Source organism: Pistacia vera, unplaced genomic scaffold, assembly GCF_008641045.1.
Source record: "Pistacia vera cultivar Batoury unplaced genomic scaffold, PisVer_v2 Contig430, whole genome shotgun sequence".
NCBI classification, from domain to species: domain Eukaryota; kingdom Viridiplantae; phylum Streptophyta; class Magnoliopsida; order Sapindales; family Anacardiaceae; genus Pistacia; species Pistacia vera.
The window spans coordinates 2,243,464-2,265,389 of record NW_022196258.1 but is presented as its reverse complement, the minus strand read 5'-3'; the positions used below and the strand labels follow the sequence as shown (position 1 = coordinate 2,265,389).

The window sequence follows — 21,926 nt, the reverse complement described above, 5'->3', positions numbered from 1 at the left end:
CAATATAAATATCCATTTTAAATCCAAAAGATAAATGATGAGAAAGTCGATGTGAAGTGTTTCTTCTGCAGCTTGTGATTGGTGTAGTAGGAGTGATCGGCCAAAACTCTACCACTTCTACACACAACTTTTTTCATCTTCTACAGCAGTTGCTTGAGATCATAATAATTGGATTTTAGAAATTATTAATACAGAAATCTGCACCAACCAAAGAATTCTGATTGACCCTATCAGAACCGAAATAGATGTGTGCTTGATTACGGAATAATCAGTAGTGGATGAATAATAAATGCAATAAAGTAAATGGCAAAGAGATTTTTAAAGTAGTTCGGCAAGTTAGAACTTGAACCTACGTGCACTGTTATCTTATTGCTTTTGAGAGCTTATAAAGAACAATATAATTCCTAGTAAAATTTGTTTAGAACTAGGCATGGCAATGAGGCGGGGTAAGCCAGGGATCTAATTCACCATACCCATCCCTGCTCTCAAAATCACTCCCCACCCCCGCCCCATCCCCATTACGAGGATGACAGGAATTCTCCTTCCCTGCCCCAAAGGGGAATGTTGGAGGCTCGTCCTCACCCCATTAATTTTACATAAACATAAATTAATTTAAGCATTACTAAACAAAATAGTTAATTCTCGTCCACATAACAAATACTTAAATTAATCGTTTAAACATAATTAATTATACATAAATATGGGTTAGGGTTTGTTCTTGTTCAATTGTTTAGGGTGAGAGAAATTGGGAAAATATGGGTTTATATAGGTAGGATAATTGTGTAATTAGGTGAAAAGTATATATATATATAATTTTTAATTTTATATATTATATACGAGGTATGGAAACAAAATTAAATTCATTGTTAACGTTGTCATTTGTAATTTGATTTAATTATAGTAGCTAGAATTTGATAGAGTATAAACTTGATTCTTGATTTCCCTTGTGTACGCTTCGAGTTGTTATTTGGCTGATTTGAGGGCAATTAGTGTTGATTAGTTTTATTAAATTTTAATTTATGATAGTAGTAGGATAGGGCTCTGTTAGTATACATTGAGGTTTTTTTTTGTTTGTGTGTGTGTGCTTTATATATAAGTTGAGATACTTTTAGATGGTGTAAGTTTTGTTATTCAAAATTGAGTAATATTTGAGAAACTAAGGCTTTGTTAGTTGGATTTTGGGGAATACTATTTTTAGTATTCTCAAAAAAGTTAAACAGTAAATACCAAAACTCACAATATTATTTAACTTTTATTCAACTTTTTTAAACCCTCTAAATTTGTTAATTTAATTAAATACCCCTAAATATTTTTATGTTTTTATTACGACGACTCCGACTACCCTCTGGCGGTGGTGGCCGACTGTCCATATTTTAGGTGGGATTGAGGATGTTTTTGTTAATTTTTAATGTTTTATTATAGGGGGTGTTTTGTAAAAAAACAACATAGAAGATATTTATTAATTTGTAAATCCTACATCGTAATACCCGCCCAATTCAACTTTTTTTAACTTTTTTCAAAAACTTTTCTCAAAACATAAAATTGAACCAAACGGAGCCTAAGATACAATTTAGAAGTCAGACTATGTTCATTAGGTTTGTTTTTGTTTATTATTATTATTATTATTTTTTTTAGTGTTCACAAGTTGGGGGTGTTAGATATCTTTCACCTCCAACTTGAGGGGGGTATTGGTTATGTATTGTCAGTTAAGTCTCTTACATTTTTGTATTAGTTTGCGAGCTGTATAACTATGGTTAGGTTAGTTGGTAACTGTGATTAGTAGAAGATGATTAATATCTTGTTATATAGATTGTAATAGTGGCAAAAAATTCAGTAATGAAAAAGGAAAAAACATTCCAAGAACTTTGTTTCTTCATTTATTTCAATAATGACAGACATTTAATATTTAATTTATATAACACTATATTAAAGAACCACTCTATAGTGTGTGCAATTGGGCTGACCACCCAAGCTATAATGTGATCAGCCCATGAAAACATTGATACAATTTAATAACAGAATATTATACCCAATATTGTGTTTGTGTATTAATGACATTAAAAGGCTAAAAGACAAAACCTCTAGGATATTTAACCTCATGACAAAGACTTACCATCTAGCCACAAGGGAGTTTTCATTTTGTTTATAATATTATTAGCAATTTTTATGCAATTTTAACTCATTCATATTAGTATTATGTCTAGCCTTAAACTATAATCAGTTAAAATTTATGGTTAACCTTCTAACTAGTTCTAGTCGAATAGTTGAATCACGTGATTTCTTTGTAAATTGTAATCAAAAGGAGGTGACGAACATCCTGAAATATGGACCAGTTACGTATAAATAAAATTTTATTTATGATATGATTAATTAAAATATATGTGTTTATAAATTAGTTAAGAGTCAAATAAAAATTATATAGTTTAAACTTTAAAGAAGTAGGTAGAAACTTGTGAGGCTCAACCATAAAAGAGGAGAAACAAAGTGAATCAATGTTGACCACTCACTCTCAGGCTGAGGCTGAGGCTGAGCGAGAGTAGAAAAACTGTCTTTATACAAAAATGTTGGGTAATATCGACTAGACTGTGACGCTATAATGGTATGACCTGGCGCACCAGCAAATTAATACAATTAACCCCCATTAATGGTTTAAGCCAGATGTACTGTACGTTTGTTTTTTTCTTCTTCATTGCAATAACCAACAAACTTTCTAACCTCTTCCTACTTTCATTTATTTATTATATAAACTTGAATTATTGAATTCATGGGGATATACAGTTCTCTGTGTCAATATAAACAAAAGCAGCAGCTAAATGAGAAAAAGGCTTCGCTGGCAATTCACATTTCTCATCATCATATATACATTGAGATCATAATGTTTGCATAATCTTAGGGATGCCGGTCCAGTTATAGGAGTTACCTTACCTACATGGAATCGATTTCGATTTACAATTAAACCATCGTCACATAATGAGTCCATAATTAGAGATGGACTCAATTTTGATATCAAATGTCGACCATGCAAAGACAAAATCAATAATGTTTGCATAATCTCAGGGACATCGGTCCAATTGTAGGTTACCTACTTACCTTACCTACAGGATTTGAATCGATTTACAGAAGCCAATTACAATTAAACACAATAATGAGCCCATAATTTGATACTGACAACCCTAAATAAAATCTTCGGAAATATTACTTGACTTTTGCCATCAACTCCATACGATCGATAAGAAACAAGAAAAATTATTCGTGAGAAACCCCTAAATAAAATAAAATCCCATGGTTGTTGGTAGTTTATATTTAAAGCATGGATCCCACCTCAACCACTCGCGCTCGCTATTAAATTTTTTTTTTTTTTTATTTCTCGAACACATTACATTTGCCAATTGCCATGCCTACAGCTCCACTTCCTTGTAAAACTTTCTATTAATTTATTTTTGTGTGTGAAATATGTGATAACAGTTTAATGTTTATTTTTTAAATAGTCCTTCTCCATGACTGTGTGATGAGTAGTTCATTAAAGGAAAGATGATCTGATGTAGCCGTTGAGAAAATAATAGATTCCCTTTATGATTTTGTTTCTAAATTTCCCACGTTATTGCAAATTTTATATAGCCACAGAGAGCCTGTAGCTTAATAAAATTTGTTTCCTGAACCCAACAAAATTAATGTTAATAATTTTGTTATAATACATTTTTTTGATACATGTGGGACATAATTTTTAATGGTGATTGCAGGAATTAGATAGGGGAAACGATTTACACCTACCAAAGGTTTGGAGAAACGATAGATTGGTATCCAAAAGATTTTAAAAAGACAAACATACCTTCATTAGGAAAAGACTAGAATGCCCTTTGAGAAATATTAGTTTATTTTTTTTAATTACCTTTAGTCCCCTTAAGTTTATTAATTTCATTAAATACCCCCAGAAAAAAGTTTAAAAATTAACAAAAATACCCCCACTCACCCATACTTGCCAGATTCCGACGGCCACCACGTAAATGGCCAGTAATTCACCAATCTCCTTTCCGGCAAGATCTATAATGGATCTGGCCGGAAAAGGCCAGATCTGACGTGAAAGCCCAATGTGGCCGTCATCTGGCCGGAAAGTGACGACCACATCTTTGGCCAAAGATGGAGTGTTGCGGCCGTTGACGGCCACTCTGGCATTTTCCGGTCATACCCATGGTGGATCTGGCCGAAAAGGCCAGATCGTGAACTACGACCATTTTCGGTGGTGGCGTAGACCGTTGTAATAGATTCCGACTACCACCGACGGTGGCCGCCAGAATCTGACAAGTATGGGGTGTAGGGTTATTTTTGTAATTTAAACTTTTTCTGGGAATTTGTGGAATTATAACTTAAGGGGTCTAAAAATAATTAAAAAAATAGACTAATATTTCTCAAATGGCATTCTAGTCTTTCCCTAACAAAAGATACATGTTTCTTTTTCAAACCTTTTAGGTATCAATATGTTATTTCTCTAAACCTTGGGTAAGTGTCAGCTTATGCCGAATTAGATATGATATTGATGACTTCAATGGCCAAACTGAGGTGGTGTAGGCCACTCAGAATTTTCCTTTAATGTTTTGATCGATTATCTCACTATAGTGTCTGCAGATAGAACGTGTGAAGGTAGTCCGGCTGTCAAGTTTGATCGTGTTATTTGATTTTGGTCATGTGTGACATAATATTTTATTATTATTTAAATGATAATTGAAATAATATTGATTATAATTACGTGTTATCAAAACTTTTCTAACATGATAATGAAACTTGGAAAATTCCTTAGAATTATGATATTGCAATATTGGTCAAACAACTCTCTTAAATTTGTCAACTTTATGGAAATAAACTCCTCTCTGGGGGAGGTTTATACCTAACTAATTTATCTAAAATCGTATTTGTATTTTTTTTATTTTTTTTTAGTGATTTAAGTTTTTAAATGAGTCGAAAGAGTGCATCAATACTTAACTATGAGCTAGAGATGTGTTAAGGCCAAAAAATGTCCTCGGCCTTAATAGCCCAAAGACGAAGACATCTTCAACAAAGCTCGGAGTCATGACCCAATTTTAATCGGACCCATGACAAAGTTCGCATATGGGTTCACTCATTACAACCTATCATATTGCTCACTGCTTGGCTCAATCAGTAAAGGTCTCGATTCGTTTAGACCTCATCATCAGCTTGTCTGGGCTCAGGCTCATGATCCAAGTCATCTACTGGACATGGGTTTACTTAACCCCAAGGTTGTCTACTTCTTATTTCAGTATATATGGATCTACTGAAGAGATCATTTCTATCCTAATTCGTCTAAGATCCTTATCTTAGACCAACTAAGACTCCCTCTCCTTCTAAGGTAAGGATCAAGGCTTTCCATTCACTAAACCTTAACCTCCAAGGACTCACAGTCCTACTAGGACTCAAAGATCCTAGCTGCTATTTAAACAGAGGCCAACTCCTCCACAATTCATTCAACATTTCACCTTCTAGCCTTACAGTTCTCACTTTCGAGAGCTTTACATCGCTGTCGTAGTTCTAGTCTCCGCCTAAGCTTCTAGTAATCTTCTTTTTCCCTAACCCTCACAAATTAGCCTCATTCAGCCTTACACTTGAGCATCAAAGCACCTACCGGCAAACACCACCCTAGTTTTCCATTCGCTTCAAGATTGTTTCCTTGTGTGTGCAGGTACAGCGATTGCTAGTGGCTTCAACCTCACGGTATGTACCCCCTATTCAGTAACCGTAGATTTTACCATCTACAAGATGTAAATAAAAAGGTATTAATTAATTTAATATATTATGGGATATAAAAAAAACTATTAATCTCAAGCTATATATACATATATTGTCCAACAATTTTGAAAGTAAAATATCATAAGGACGTTTATGTTAAATACTAGATCTTTTAATGTATGTTATTATGGAAACAAACAATGTAATGCTTGTTACAAACATTAAAAATTGTTAAATAAAAAATATTAAGTTTATGCATTTAGGCTTATTTTAATAATCAGGCATATATTGATTATAATTCTAGAAAATCAGTTGAAGGATTATGACACTTCACTAAGCTATGGATGGTTTCTCTAAAATTCTGTTAAGTTAGATTGATATAACTTTATTATATTCTATCCTATCATGAATATAGCCAATAAATTTTTATCCATCCTCTTTAAGGGGCGTTTGGATCAATAATGTTTTATTATATAAATATTTATAGAGCTTGACTGGTTTTCTGCCCCCAAAACGGTGTAGACGTGTAGTAGCATGTTTTGTAAATGCCAAGTGGATTCATTAAGAAAATCGTTATTCTATTTAGATTAGGAAAATGATTATTATTGGATCCAACCAAAATATAGGATAATATAATAATTACAAAACTAATTATATTTACACCATTTTTTAAAATAATTTAAATTATATTTCTACATTTTTTTAAATAATTTATTGTATCTCAAATATATTGTAACACTATTTTAAAGCTATTGTAATTTATCATAATGCCTATATTACTCGTGACAAAATAACATTTGATAAAATTAATTTTGTCACAATATAATATATTTCTTGTAGTAATTATCACAGTTATACAAATTAAATTTGGATGACAATAATAAATATTATTAATTCTTAACATCATCTTCAACTTATACATCTTCACTTTCAGTGATACAATTTTCATCACTCATCTAATTTTCTCTATCATCATTTATGAAATGAATATCATCATCACTAACTCTACTGCTTGGCTCAACAAATTGAACAACCTCTAGTTCTACATCCACTCTACGAAGTTCTTTGATCTTGTTCATTAACCTCCGCATCAATATCAAAACTAAATTCATTTGAATTACGCTCTGGTCGGTTGAATTCGATCTCAATATCATAAAGATACATAGAACATAATATCAACTCATTAACAACGTATGCCTAGGCAATAGAGCCTTCGAGCCTTACTTAATTCTTTACATAAGATTTATAAGTTCTTAAAGCCCTTTCAATTGGATACATCCATCGAAATCCAGTTGCAATTGTCAAGGTTTTAAAAACCCAGCACGGACCGGTCGGTCGGTTCAACCGGTTGAATCGAGAATCGGTGATCAAGCTGAGTCGGTTCGACTAAAAAACCGTAACTATTAAATGACTCAGTTTGAACCATAGTTGGACCGAATTTTTTGTTACGAACCATCGGTTCAACTTGGCAGTTGGACATCTTCAATTTTTTTTTTTTTTTTTATGACGCAAAATGTCTAGCGGATGAATTCGTGGAGCGGGCTGAACGTCAGAAGTCCATGCGTAAAACCCAAAGGGCTTAAATGAGCATGCCCCGTTCAAACGGCCATAACTTTTGATCTAGGAAGAGGTACGAAACCTGTAAGATACCATTGGAAAGCTTATTTCGAGCCCGTCGACTTGGCAATTGCTTTAGCTGGTTGGAGGTCATTTTTTAGGTCAAAATCTACCGTTTTGGCATGTTTCAAGGCTATTTTAGTTATTTGCGTGTTTTTTCCTATTTTATTTCGAATTTTCTTGTTTTAATTGATTTAGTTTTTCTTTCCTTTTATTATTAGGAGTCTTATTAGGGTTGGTTGTCACTCTATATAAACTTATTTTTCATTTTGGAGACCATTCAATGCATTATTCAAATTTTTCTTCAGAGTTCACAGTTTAAGTTTCTGGATTAAGACTTGTTTATTAGCTTTAAAGGTGTAGTTGAGTGCTACACTTGTCTATTCACGCTAACTCGTTGCATCATTTTATATGTCATGTTGACATTAGAATGACATCATCATGCTGACATCCGCATGATGACATCATGGTTCAACTCGGCGGTTGAACTGATTCGACCAACCAACCCGATGACTGAACCGGGTCACTCCTCGGGTCAGGTTTTAAAACCTTGGCAATTATCAATAGTCACGGCTGGATTCTCGCATGAGTGATATCAACATTCCATTTATACACCCTATTTCTGTTACTGCATAATGTAAATTAGGTCTACTAATATGAAGATATACACTAGTGATTAATAAAAAAGGATAAAAATTATAAACCCGCCACTCAATTGATATCTTAATAATATTATTAATATTATTTAGGTTTAGGTTAATATAGTAAACCTACCATAAAACGAGATAAAAACAAGAAATTAACCGCCACTGATCAATTGATATCTTCGTATTATTATTATTTTTTAGTTTTAGGTTAACATAATATTATCTACAGCAGCCAACCAAATCACAATGCCCATAAACCGGCCGCCCATATTGATCATGATCTCTTTATTAAAAGGAAGTTATAAATAGCGCCATTATAATATTCTTCTTCCTTCAATTTTTTCCCTCCCACGTACTTTATCTCAAACTCTCCCTCTCTCTCTCTCTCTCTCTCTCGGTGGCACTTCAATTCATTAAGGCACCAATATGCATTGTTAAGATTGGTAGGGAAACACAGCAAATTAAGGTTAAACATTTTATTTTCGTTTCAAAAAAATCTGGAATTTTAATTCTTCAAATTTTTTTTTTTTCGGTTGGATTCAATTCATAGTTTCAACGTTATTGTTTGGTAATTTGACTTCTTTTTAGTAGCTAAAAATCTCTTTTTGATGATTTGTTTTACTTTGTAATTGAATTAGGGATTTGTAATTTATTTTAAGAAAATTGTGCATTTTAATTTCCATTTTATGGATTAAATTCATTGTTTTAACGTTGTCATTTTGTAATTTGATTTAATTATAGTAGCTAGAATTTGATAGAGTATAAACTTGATTCTTGATTTCCCTTGTGTAAGCTTCGAGTTGTTATTTGGCTGATTTGAGGGCAATTAGTGTTGATTAGTTTTATTAAATTTTAATTTATGATAGTAGTAGGATAGGGCTATGTTAATAGTACAATTTAAGGTTTTTTTTTTGTTTGTGTGTGCTTTATAAGTTGAGATAATTTTTAGATGGTGTAAGTTTTGTTATTCAAAATTGAGTAATATTTTGAGAAACTAAGATACAATTTAGAAGTCAGACTTATGTTCATTAGGTTTGTTTTTGTTTTTGTTTATTATTATTATTATTATTTATTTTTTAGTGTTCACAATTTGGGGGTGTTGGACATCTTTCACCTTCCAACTTGAGGGGGGTATTGGTCATAGTATTGTCAGTTAAGTCTCTTACATTGTTTGTATTAGTTGATGCGAGCTGTATAACTATGGTTAGGTTAGTTAGTAACTGTGATTAGTAGAAGATTGGTTAATATCTTGTTATATAGGTTGTAATAGTGCGAAAAATTCAGTAATGAAAAGGAAGAAAACATTCCAAGAATCCTTTGTTCTTCATTTTATTTCAATAATGACAGACATTTAATATTTAATATATATAAACACTATATTAAAGAACCACTCTATAGTGTGTGCAATTGGGCATGACCACCCCAAGTTATAATGTAGATCAGCCCATGAAAACATTGATACAATTTAATAACAAGAATATATATATATATATATAGAAAACATTGATACAATTTAATAACAAGAATATATATATATATATATACCCTAATATTGTGTTTGTGTATGAATGACATTAAAAGGCTAAAAGACAAAACCTCTAGGTATATTTAAACTTAATGACAAAGACTTACCATCTAGCCACAAAGGGAGTTTCATTTTGTTTATTAATATTATTAGCAATTTTTATGCAAATTTTAATTCATTCATAATTAGTATTATTGTCTAGCCTTAAAATATAATCAAGTTAAAATATTATGGTTAACCTTCGAAAAACTAGTCCTAGTCGAATAGTTGAATCACGTGATTTCTTTGTAAATTGTAATCAAAAGGATGTGACGTAACATCCTGAAATATGGACAAGTTACGTATAAATAAAATTTTATTTATTATATGATTAATTAAAATATATGTGTTTTATAAATTAGTTAAGAGTCAAATAAAAATTATTTAGTTTAAACTTTAAAGAAGTAGGTAGATAACTTGTGAGGCTCAACCATAAAAGAGGAGAAACAAAGTGAATCAATGTTGACCACTCACACTCAGGCTGAGGCTGAGGCTGAGGCTGAGCGAGGTAGAAAAACTGTCTTTAATACAAAAATGTTGGGTAATATCGACTAGACTGTGACGCTATAATGGTATGACCTGGCGCATCTACAGAAAATTTAATACAATTAACCCCCATTAATGGCTTTAAGCAAGATGTACTGTACTTTTTTTTTTATCTTCTTCATTGCAATAACCAAACAAAGTTTCTAACCTCTTCCTACTTTCATTTATTTATTTATATATAAACTTGAATTTATTGAATTCACGGGGATATACAGTTATCTGTTGTCAATATAAACAAAAGCAGCAGCTAAATGAGAAAAAGGCTTCGCTGGCAATTCACATTTCTCATCATCATATATACATTGAGATCAATAATGTTTGCATAATCTTAGGGATGCCGGTCCAGTTATGGAGTTACCTTACCTACATGGAATCGATTTCGATTTACAATTAAACCATCGTCACAATAATGAGTCCATAATTAGACATTTGATATCAAATGTCGACCATGCAAAGACAAAATCAATAATGTTTGCATAATCTCAGGGACATCGGTCCAATTGTAGGGTTACCTACTTACCTTACCTGCAAGGATTTGAATTCGATTTACAGAAGCCAATTACAATAAACACAATAATGAGCCCATAATTTGATACTGACAACCTTAAATAAAATCTTCGGAAATATTAACTTTGACTTTTGCCATCAACTCCATACGATCGATAAGAAACAAGAAAAAGTTATTCGTGAAGAAACCCCTAAATAAAATAAAATCACATGGTTGTTGGTAGTTTAATCTTTAAAACATGGATCCCACCTCAACCACTCGCGCTCGCTATTAAATTTTTTTTTTTTTTATTTCTAGAACACATTACATTTGCCAATTGCCATGCCTACAGCTTCACTTCCTTGTAAAACTTTCTATTAATTTATTTTTTGTGTGTGAATAATGTGATAACAGTTTAATGTTTATTTTATTAAATAGTCCTTCTCCATGACTGTGTGATGAGTAGTTCATTAAAGGAAAGATGATCTGATGGAGTCGTTGAGAAAATAATAGATTCCCATTTATGATTTTGTTTCTAGAATTTTCCCACGTTATTGCAAATTTTATATAAGACACAGAGAGCCTGTAGCTTAATAAATATTGTTTCCTAAACCCAACAAAATTAATGTTATTAATTTTCTTATATATACATACTGTATATACATTTGTTTTGATACATCTGGAGATAATTTATTTAATGGTGATTGCAGGAATTAGATATGATATTGATGACTTCAATGGCCAAACCGAGGTGGTGTAGGCCACTCAGAATTTTCCTTTAATGTTTTGATTCGATTATCTCAACTATAGTGTCTGCAGACAGAGATGTGCGAAGGTAGTCCGGCTGTCAAGTTTGATCGTGTTATTTGATTTTGGTCATGTGTGACATAATATTATTATTATTATTTAAATAATATATTTTATAATATTGAATTATAGTTACGTGTTATCAAAACATCTTCTAACATGATAATGAAACTTGGAAATTTCCTTGGAATTATGATAATTGCAATATTTGTCAAACAACTCTCTTAAATTCGTCAACTTTATGGAAAATAACTCCTCTCGGGGGGAGGTTTATACCTAATTAATTGATCTAAAATCGTATTTGTATTTTTTTTTTTTTTTTTTTTTGTTTAAGTGATTCAAGTTTTTGAATGAGTCGAAAGAGTGCATCAAATACTTAACCATGAGATAAAGATGTGTTAAGGCCAAAAAAGTCCCCAGCTTCAATAGACCTAAAGACGAAGACACCTTCAACAAAGCTCGAAGTCATAGCCCAATTTTGATTGGCCCCATGACAAAGTTCGCATATTGGGTTCGCTTATTACACCTACTATATTGCTCACTGCTTAGGCTCAATCAGTAAAGACCCCGATTCGTTTAGGCCTCATCATCAGCTTGTTTGGGCTCAGGCCCATTGATCCAAGATTACCTACTGGACCTAGGGTTTACTTAAACCCCAAGGTTGTCCACTTCTTATTTCGGTACTATCCGGATTCTACTGAAGAGATCTATTACTAGTGATGGCAATGGGCTGGGCTGGGACCGAGTACCCCTTGGCCCAGGCCCAAGCCCGACCTCATAACAAAGGCCCAAGCCTGACCCGAGCCCGTCACAGGTATCACAAGTAAAGCTCAAGCCCAGCCCGACATGCTTTTTGTAACCTCAGGCCCAGCCCAAGCTCGCCCATTTTTATAATATGAAATTTTAAATATTAATAAAGTTCAATTTTTTTTATATTTTTAATTCTATAAACAATTTTTAAATATTAATTTATTTTTGAATACTCACCAAATATATAAATAACTTTCCACAAAGAGCATACATCCATCCATGTAGGGTTTGGGAAAAATGAGTATATATATGTAGGATAATCTTGTAATTAAATATATAGTATAAGGGTAATATAATATAACTGAAGACATACCCAGGCCTGGCCCATACCCGAGGTCGGGTCTTAAAACCAGCCTAGGCCCAAGCCCAAGCCCAAGCTCGCGAACATCAGGTAAAGCCCGACCTTTTTGGGATGGGCCAGGCCGAGTACCCGAAAATATCGGGCCCATTGCCATCTCTATCTATTACTATCCTAATTCGTCTAAGATTCGTATCTTAGACCAACTATGACTCCTTCTCCTACTAAGGTAAGGGAATCAAAGGTTTTCTATTCACTAAACCTTAACCTCTAAGGACTCACAGTCCTACTAGGACTCGAAAATCCTACAACTGCTATTTAAACAGAGGTCAGCTCTCTCACAATTCATTCAACATACCTTCTAGCCTTATAGTTCTCACTTTCGAGAGCTTTACATTGCTGTCGTAGTTCTAGTCTCCGACTAAACTTCTGGTATCCTTCTCTTTCCCTAACCCTCACTAAATTAGCCTTATTCAGTCTTGCTGACTTGAGCATCGGAGTGCTTACGGCAAACACCACATTAGTGTTTTCCATTCGCTTCACGCTTGTTTCCTTATATATGTAGGTACAACGGATTGCTAATGGTCTCAACCTCACGAGATTGTACCCCCTATTCTGTAACCGTAGATTTTACCATCTACAAGATGTAAAATAAAAAGGTATTAATTAATTTAATATATTATGGGATATAAAAAAAAAATATATTAATCTCAAGCCATATATACATATATATATTGTCCAACAATTTTGAAAGTAAAACATTCATAAGGACGTTTATGTTAAAATACTGGATCTTTTAATGTATGTTATTTACGGAAACAAACAATATAATGCTTGTTATCAAACATTAAAAATTGTTAAAAAAATATATATTAAGTTGTATGCATTTAGGCTTATTTTAATAATCAGACATAATATTGAATTATAATTCTAGAAAATCAGTTGAAGGATTATGACAACTTCACTAAGCTATGGATGGTTTCCTCTAAAATTTTGTTAAGTTAGATTGATATAACTCTATTATATTCTATCCTGTCAATGAATATAGCCAATAAATTTTTATCTATCCTCTTTAGGGGGCGTTTGGATCATATAATGTTTTATTACATGAGGATGTTATATTAACGGAAAGATAAATCACCTTGAAGATTACTAGGAATATATAAGAAATGTGTTTGGTTGGTTCGAATAAATTGGTGAATAATATGTTTGGTTAGGAGGATAAATGTGCGGGTATGTTACATAAATTACTAAATTGCCCTCCTTTTTTAAATATTAATTGTATAATATTATTTTTTTGAATCATTTTTTTAACCCCCTACATTTGAAATTTTGCTAAAACACCCCGGCCATATAAAACTTTTATTTGTAGCAAAATCATCTCCACCCACCCTAAGCCACTGTCGACAGGCAGTCACCACCATTGGTAATTGATGAAATGGCGCATGAATGGTCGTATATGGTCGGTCGTGTGTCAGCAAAGCCATTTCTGGCCATGGATCGTAAATCCATGGCCGTTTCACGGCCATATCTATGGCTGTTTCATGGCACGACCAGACCTAGCCGCTTCCAACCATGGATCACAGATCCATGGCCGGAAAAGGCCTTATCGGTGCATCACCGGTCAAATATCGCCGATCGTGCGCCATTATGGCAACCGAAGCTGGTGGGCGGCGATGGTGAGTAACGACAGGCGGTGGTTCGGGTGGTTAGCGGTATTTTGTTAATTTTTAAACTTTTTTTTTTTTACTGGGGTGTTTTAGCTAATTTCTCAAATGAAGGGGGTTGAGTATTGTTATTTGGTAGACATTTGAGAGCAATTGTATCCGAAATGGTATTTAATTAAGGGTAAAATAGGTATAAAAATCATATTACCCGGTAATGTTTTAATCCCAGAGGTGGGGGAGAGTATCGGATTACCCCCCACATTACCAACAGTAAACACTATTTACGATAAAAGATTCTCGTAATATTTTATTACTTGCAAACCAAACACCAGAATCTTGCAAAACAAACGAAATTTACTCCCTTTATCTTATATGCCCCCGATCCAAACGTACCCTTAGTGTTATATTATATATTTGATTTGACGTATTGTCTAGCATTATGTTAATCTAGATCATTAATTTTTTTGGGTTTTTAAAAATTAACCAAAATTTTGGGGTATTCAAAAAATTGACCAAAATGCTAAAATCGATACCCATATAACCACCAAATGTCATTTTTCCCAAAATTTATCTCATATATAAGCGAAATTTTCTCAGTTTGAGTATAGGCTTTAGGATTTTGGCCAATTTTATATAGCACCCCAAATTTTGGTCATTTTTTAAACCCTAAATTTCTACATTTTTATCATTTGAAGTATTAGATGGGTATATATGAATATACTTTTAATTTAATGAGAAAATATGTAAAGGGTTAAGAACACTAACTTACTGATTTTTTGCGTAATAGCGAAAGGCCTTGCCTTAGAGGGTTTGAAGTTTAAACAGAAAAAGCATGTGGGCCTTGAAGATTCAGCGTTAGGCTTCCTGTAGGCTACAATATTGAATGGCTATTTCGGGCTCTTATAGAATACAAATGAAGCGACAAGTAATCTAAAAGTGATATTATTTTTCTCAATCTAATATTTATTTTATTGGTTTTTTAAATCTTGAAATGCACTATTTTCATGTAAAAACTGTCTCTGTTAATTTCGGTCAAACCACTCAAAATTGATAATACATATAAATATCTATTTTAAATCTAAAAGATAAATGATGAGAAAATCGATGTGAAGTGTTGCTTCTGCAGCTTACGATCGGTATAGTACGTGTGATCGGCCACAACTCGTCGCTTCTACGCATCATTTTTCATCTTTTACGGCAGTTGCTTGAGATCATAATAATTGGATTTTACAAATGAAAAGGGGAAAACTCAAAAATAAATTGAATGTTTTTGCCCTCTGAATTTTCTATCCTAATAGTTGGTAGGACCCCTATGCATTGCACATAAGGAGTGGTCAATGCTTTAGTCCTTGGATTGGGTTTCGGATACCCGCAAAATGAACAAACAAATGTTAATAAGAGCCAACAAATGGATTTGCTAGTGTGTCCCATTTGATACTTTGGTCAGCTGAATTTCTCTCATATATTTGGACTGCATAGAGTAAATACTAATTTCTGCTACAAAAAATGATTATGTTTCATATGAATATTCTTAAGAGTAACATTAGTCTTATAAAGAGGTATACAAAGAGATAATCCCTACCCTTAAAATTCATGATTGTCTTTCTCTCTCTCCCTCTCTCTTTTTCCCTTCTATTAAGGGCAGAGATTGTCTCTTTGTATGGCTCTTTGTATGTCTATTTGTAAGACTAGTGTTGCTCTATTCTTAAAGCATTCATGTCAAAAATAGCGTTATTATTCATTATCTTGTCTTCTTTCTATTTACGTTAAAGAAAATTGTGGAGAGTGTACACAGTACCTGTTCCGTGACCTTTATGTTCTTGTTCTTTTCTTCTTCTAGGGCAAGATCATCTTCCATAACCTACCCATAAAATTTGAGATGTCTTGGAATTTAGTGCTAGACCCGCTGGCACTTGACATGTGTCTTCTAGAGGGGTTAGGCTGATAATCCACGTAACATAATCAAATCTCATTAAATTGCCTCATAGCTTACTATTGNATTATCTTGTCTTCTTTCTATTTACGTTAGAGAAAACTGTGGAAAGTGTATACGTGTCTGCTCCTTGACCTTCATGTTATTGTTCTTTTCTTCTTCTAGGGCAAGATCATCTTCCATAGCCGACCCATAAAATTTGAGATGTCTTGGAATTTAGTGCTAGACCCGCTGGCACTTGACATGTGTCTTCTAGAGGGGTTAGGCTGATAATCCACGTAACATAATCAAATCTCATTAAATTGCCTCATAGCTTACTATTGACAGCAAACGGTATAACAAGACCAAAGAGTAGTTGATATATAGTCCCATCACTATTATCAAATGATCCCACCTCATGTTTCGAGAGAGAGTATATAATAAAAGGAAACAATCATCTTTTTCATAACTTCTATTTGTTTACAGGTGTCAAAATTATAATTTACAAGAGATTATGAAAGTGTTTTTGTTTTACATCAAATAACTAATACTACTCAATCAATCCATATGTTCATGTTTAATGTCAATTACTATTTAACCCTTATTTAAGATAGAGTGTGAGTCATATGACCTAATTAGATAAAGGAGTGAAGAACAAACGACATCACTCAGGACAAAAGTCATGGTAGCCCGATTGAACAAATCTCAAGTAAGAGTCCATATCAAACGGGTTTGGGAAACTTAAGAACCGGTCCAGAATAAAGTAAATGGGCTAAATAATGGAAGTTGGGCCGTTACAATTTTACTTACATATCATTTTCGTTTCATACCTTAGTCACATATAAATAACACAAAATCTTTGAATTGCTAATAAAAATATTATAATTTGATTAATGCAATCAACTAATAACTTGCCATAATACTAATAAATCGCCTGCTGCTGCTGTGCATGAGGTTTTTAGTCGCTCACCACCCTCCATCTAATTTCTTTCTGTAAGAAATTAAATGCGTTTAAAGTAACAATTTTGATTTTGAAAATTTAAACATAACACACAAGTTAAGGAAGACATCCACATTTTCACCAACCCCCATGTCCTTTTCACAACCTCCTCTTTTCTACTCTACTTCATTTAAGATTATCTCCACCTACAATTTATACTCTTAACACCTTACTTGTACCATTTATACAGCCATCATTTTAATTATACCTCTGGGTGGTCGAACGGTTCAATAAGGACTCTTGGGTGTATTACTCAAAAGGTTATGAGTTCGAGTTCTTCCTTGGATGCTAACAAGGTTAGTTACCGGAGCTCTTATCCAACCGATAGTTCTAGAGTCTCAAAAGATTAATTGAAGTACACATAAGTTGGCCCGAATACTCCTGATCATAAAAGAAAAAAAAAAAAATTAATTACTTACATTTTCTTGCCTTCTCTTTGTCTTAGAAAGACACTTTCCTTACTTGGTTTCGGAGATTATCAACATATTACTCATTGTTATGGTTGTATTCTTAAATACAAATTTGTATATCTAATATTATTCTCCAAGAAAGTAATACTTTAACTTAAATATATAACTTTGTGAACTTTTATCAATTGTTTCAATGGGCAGTGAGTTGTTTCCTTTCAAGGTGGAAGCCTCGATTCCTTCTTTATAATCATGTGATATGAATTTAAACATATAATAGAAGTTTTTACCATATAATTGGGAACTAGTAGCACTTGTTTTTCATTTCGTTCTATAGTAATAGTATACTATAAGAGTTTTATATGAACAATGCATAAAGAAAATTAAAGATTACACAATACATTTTCATTTCTTTTCTAAATTTTAAAAATTCTCCTGACATTGGTTAACAAAAATCATTTGTTGTATAGGATTTTTACTTGAGTTATCTATAATTGTCAACATTAATGTTGGTAACAAAATTTTCAAGAATTGAATAAAATAAGGCCAGTTCTAAGGCTTATTTTATTTTCTCTTATGAAATCGCTTATAACTAAATTTATCCGTTTCATTCATAAAGTATCAAAACCCTCTTATAATTATCAAAACCTTATCTTAAAAATATCAAACACTCCTTCATAGAACCATTTATAAATTTTTAAACGAAATAAATATATTTGATTCTCAACGATCTCATAAAAAGAAAATGAAATAAACCCAAAATTCTTATTATTGAACTTAAACTTATATTTATATTTTTGCCTCCTTAAAATCAAAATCTTGACTGGACTGGACTTGACTTTGCCCTGCGAACTAAAATGGTAATATAGTAATTAAAAAAAAAAAAAAATGTAGAAGAAAGTCAAAGCTAATTTCAAAAATCTATTACAAGTTTTCAAACATATTAAAAATAAAATAAAAATGAGTGAATATAGTCTTCTCACCTACCACCAAATTTTGAAATGGCACCCACCAACTACCGCCACAGTTTGATGGTCAAGCAAAAGAGAAAAATTCAACTACTATTTAGTCCACAATAATCAAGTCAAAACTTGAGTTAAAATAAATGTACATTTTCTTTAAAACCTAAGAACAATGAAACCATGCAAATTTAATTTATGAGTAATTAAATAAAACATTATTTTTATTCCCTAATGTGATATATTTTAACCTTAAACATAAATTTCACCAATCTGCTCAACAGATTGACCCAATCGAAGTTTCATGTAATTGGTCGATAAATGGTGTAGGAGGTGGGGTTTAAGATGAAAAAGAAAATTGTAATATTTATAAACTTTTTTTCACAACATTAATGTGGTAACTCGTAAATAGGTTTCGTCTTACCTACCTATTTACGAACTACCACGTCAAATTGTAAGAGAAAATTTATCAAATTAAATTATCAATCAATGATAAATCTTTATCCAGATCAAAAGAGAGGTGGTGTAAGAAGAGCACAAAAGTTGAACCTAAAGCATTATTTGGTCCGCGTTCTTTTTACAAAAATTACACGCATCGAATAAATAGTTAAATACAACTCTTAACCATCTGTCACCGGCACCATTAAAGCCTTCTCTTACGTGTTTATAAAATCTTAAATCTCTACACTCTTTTAAAGCACCTATTCTACAGAGAAGTTATTGACTCACAAATACAAAACATGGGTAAGGACAAGGAGTATATTACAACGTCTTCGTTGGAAGATTTGATCGAGAAGGCCGGTGGTTGTGCTGTGGTCGATGGAGGTTTCGCAACTCAGCTTGAGAAACACGGTGCTTCCATTAACGACCCTCTTTGGAGTGCTCTTTGTTTGATCAACGAACCTCACCTCATCAAAACGGTCTCGTTTTCTTCTTCATTTTTTTATGCGTAAAATAATGTGCTTTCTTAATGTGGTATTTCAAATTTGATGTAAATGTAACTATAAACATACATTATTATTATTATTTCTTTGTTATAAGTTGTTATGAATTTTGGATTTGCAGGTTCATTTAGAGTACCTGGAGGCTGGTGCTGATATTTTGGTTTCATCATCCTACCAGGTTCGCGTTTTCCAATTTACAGGGAGTGTCACTTATGTCCTGCGTAATATAATGTCTGGTTATGATATAAACTTCGGAGATTTTGCTTCTCTATGCTTCTTTACTAATCCATGGGATAAATCTATTATTAATTCCTTCTTTGCTTCCTTGTATGGGTGGGACTGGGATATAAGCCTTTGTTGAGAGCAGTAAAATTCTTCAGTATAAGTTTGAGATAAGTACAGAGCTGTGTATGTATGATCAGAAAATGTGCAAATCGCTGTTAAATTCTTTCATTAAATCATTCTGAGAGAAAATTCTCTCTCTCTGCCTGCTAATGTTTCTTCTACAATGACTAATTCATTAGAGAGCAGATGCATTTGATTGTGGCAAGATCAATTCCTTTTTAAAGCATTACCCTTTCGTATCATATGGTTATAAAGGATGAATATAATTCTGTATATATATGTGTGTGTGTGTGTGTGTGTGTGTGTGTCTGGTATTTATGCAAATCAAATTCTTCTTTTTGCCAAATGATTCTGTTGTATCGGCCAAAGAAAGAAGTGTTGGAGTTCATCTGATTCTGAGACTTGATTTTCTTACTAAATCCTTTGCAATCCAATTTTTCAATTCTATTTTTGCAGGCCACAATTCCTGGATTTCTGTCCAGGGGATTGTCCATTGAAAACACGGAGTCCTTACTCGAGAAAAGCGTTAAAGTAGCAGTTGAAGCCCGCGATAAATTCTGGGATGCTGTTAAGAATGTTCCTGGACATAGCTACAACCGAGCTTTAGTTGCAGCCTCCGTTGGAAGTTATGGAGCTTATCTCGCTGATGGTTCTGAGTACAGGTAATTTAGTTGCTTACGCTATCTTCAATACTTATATAGTTATTTACAATTTAATTACAGAACTTTCTGCCTGTAGTTGATAAAATTCTTTACTTCCAGTGGGAATTACGGACCTGATGTAAATCTGGAAAAGCTAAAAGATTTCCATCGCCGCAGATTACAAGTTCTTGTGGAGGCAGGTCCAGATTTGATTGCTTTTGAAACCATTCCCAATAAGCTAGAAGCTCAGGTTTGTTCTTCCACCAGATTTGAATTGTAAATTGTGGATCAGTAATGGACATATTCATGCTTCTGCAAAATGTCCTTCACTTTTCTCTGTTTTTCTTTTTGTTTTCCTCTTTACCATGTCATAACATTTTAGCATCTGCTCTTCATGACTCAACTTGCAGGCATTTGTGGAGTTATTGGAGGAAGAAAACATGGAAATTCCATCTTGGATCTGCTTCAGTTCTGTAGATGGTGAAAATGCCCCATCAGGAGAAAGTTTTAAGGAGTGCCTTCATATAATAAATAAGAGCAACAAAGTAAAAGCAGTTGGCATAAACTGTGCTCCTCCACATTTTATTGAGAGTCTCATCTGCAAATTCAAGGAGGTTGGTCATTATAGATAATTTAAATAAATGAAATGACTTATTTCTCATTTTCTTAATGGTGAATATCAAATCTACAATTATAGTTGTTTGAACTGCATTTGATTTTCTTAACTTACTTTCAGCTGACCGAGAAGGCAATAGTTGTTTATCCCAATAGCGGCGAGGTCTGGGATGGCAGAGCTAAAAGATGGCTGGTGAGTATGAGTTATTTTATGGAATTTAACCTCTCTCTCACGCACTCAGAATCACAGTTGAAGATTACACAGATATAGAAACAATCCTTTCTTCTTCTTCTTCTTCACCTAGTTCATACTATATGATACGGTTTGCAGCCATCAAAGTGCTTTGGTGAAGAAAATTTTGAGTTGTTTGCAACAAGATGGCGTGATTCAGGAGCTAAACTCATTGGCGGTTGTTGTCGAACAACACCTTCGAACATTCGAGCCATTTCAAAGACTTTTAAAGAAAGATCATGAGTCTCATTTTCCCACCTTGAGTTTCATTGGTTGTTATTCAGTTACTTCTGTTTCTACAGTAGTTATGTCATCTATTTACTTTTGTTCCTACTGCATTTGTTGTAGCTAATGGATGTTTATTCAATTAATTTTTTTTTTCAATCTTTATAAATAACATATGAAGGACAATTACATTTATCCCATCTCTGACCAGTTGAGTCAGAAGGGAATTGCCGATGAGTTATTTTATAGATAAATTTAACGTTATAGCAGTTTGACTCTTGGGTCTCTTGCTAATATTGAAAATACTATCCCGATTCATTAACAAACTCTTTTAAATGCTACACATTTGCATCAAACTTTTTTTTTTTTTTTCTTTTCATAAAAAAATTGTCATAGTACAATGAGGATAAAATTTTAAAAAGCATAGCTAAGTCAACTTACTCTAAATCCGAGAACAAGTTATA

The 21,926-nt window shown here is 32.9% G+C and overlaps 1 protein-coding gene across 1 annotated transcript; it reads left to right on the top strand.

Moving 5' to 3' along the window:
- Nucleotides 1-19,042: 19,042 nt before the first annotated feature.
- On the top strand, nt 19,043-21,542 carry LOC116143572 (homocysteine S-methyltransferase 1-like). Its single transcript, XM_031429027.1, has 7 exons — nt 19,043-19,380; nt 19,526-19,582; nt 20,206-20,411; nt 20,511-20,640; nt 20,801-21,004; nt 21,127-21,198; nt 21,337-21,542. The coding sequence occupies exons 1-7, from the start codon at nt 19,201-19,203 to the stop codon at nt 21,478-21,480; spliced, it is 993 nt and encodes a 330-aa protein (XP_031284887.1). The 5' UTR covers nt 19,043-19,200; the 3' UTR covers nt 21,481-21,542.
- The last annotated feature ends 384 nt before the right edge of the window (nt 21,543-21,926 follow it).

Excerpts from the sequence above, each read along its gene's own strand:
- LOC116143572 (XM_031429027.1), top strand. The coding sequence starts at position 19,201 with ATGGGTAAGGACAAGGAGTATATTACAACGTCTTCGTTGGAAGATTTG. Across the intron at positions 20,412-20,510 it reads GCTGATGGTTCTGAGTACAG|TGGGAATTACGGACCTGATG; the intron begins GTAATTTAGTTG and ends CTTTACTTCCAG. Across the intron at positions 21,005-21,126 it reads TCATCTGCAAATTCAAGGAG|CTGACCGAGAAGGCAATAGT; the intron begins GTTGGTCATTAT and ends ACTTACTTTCAG.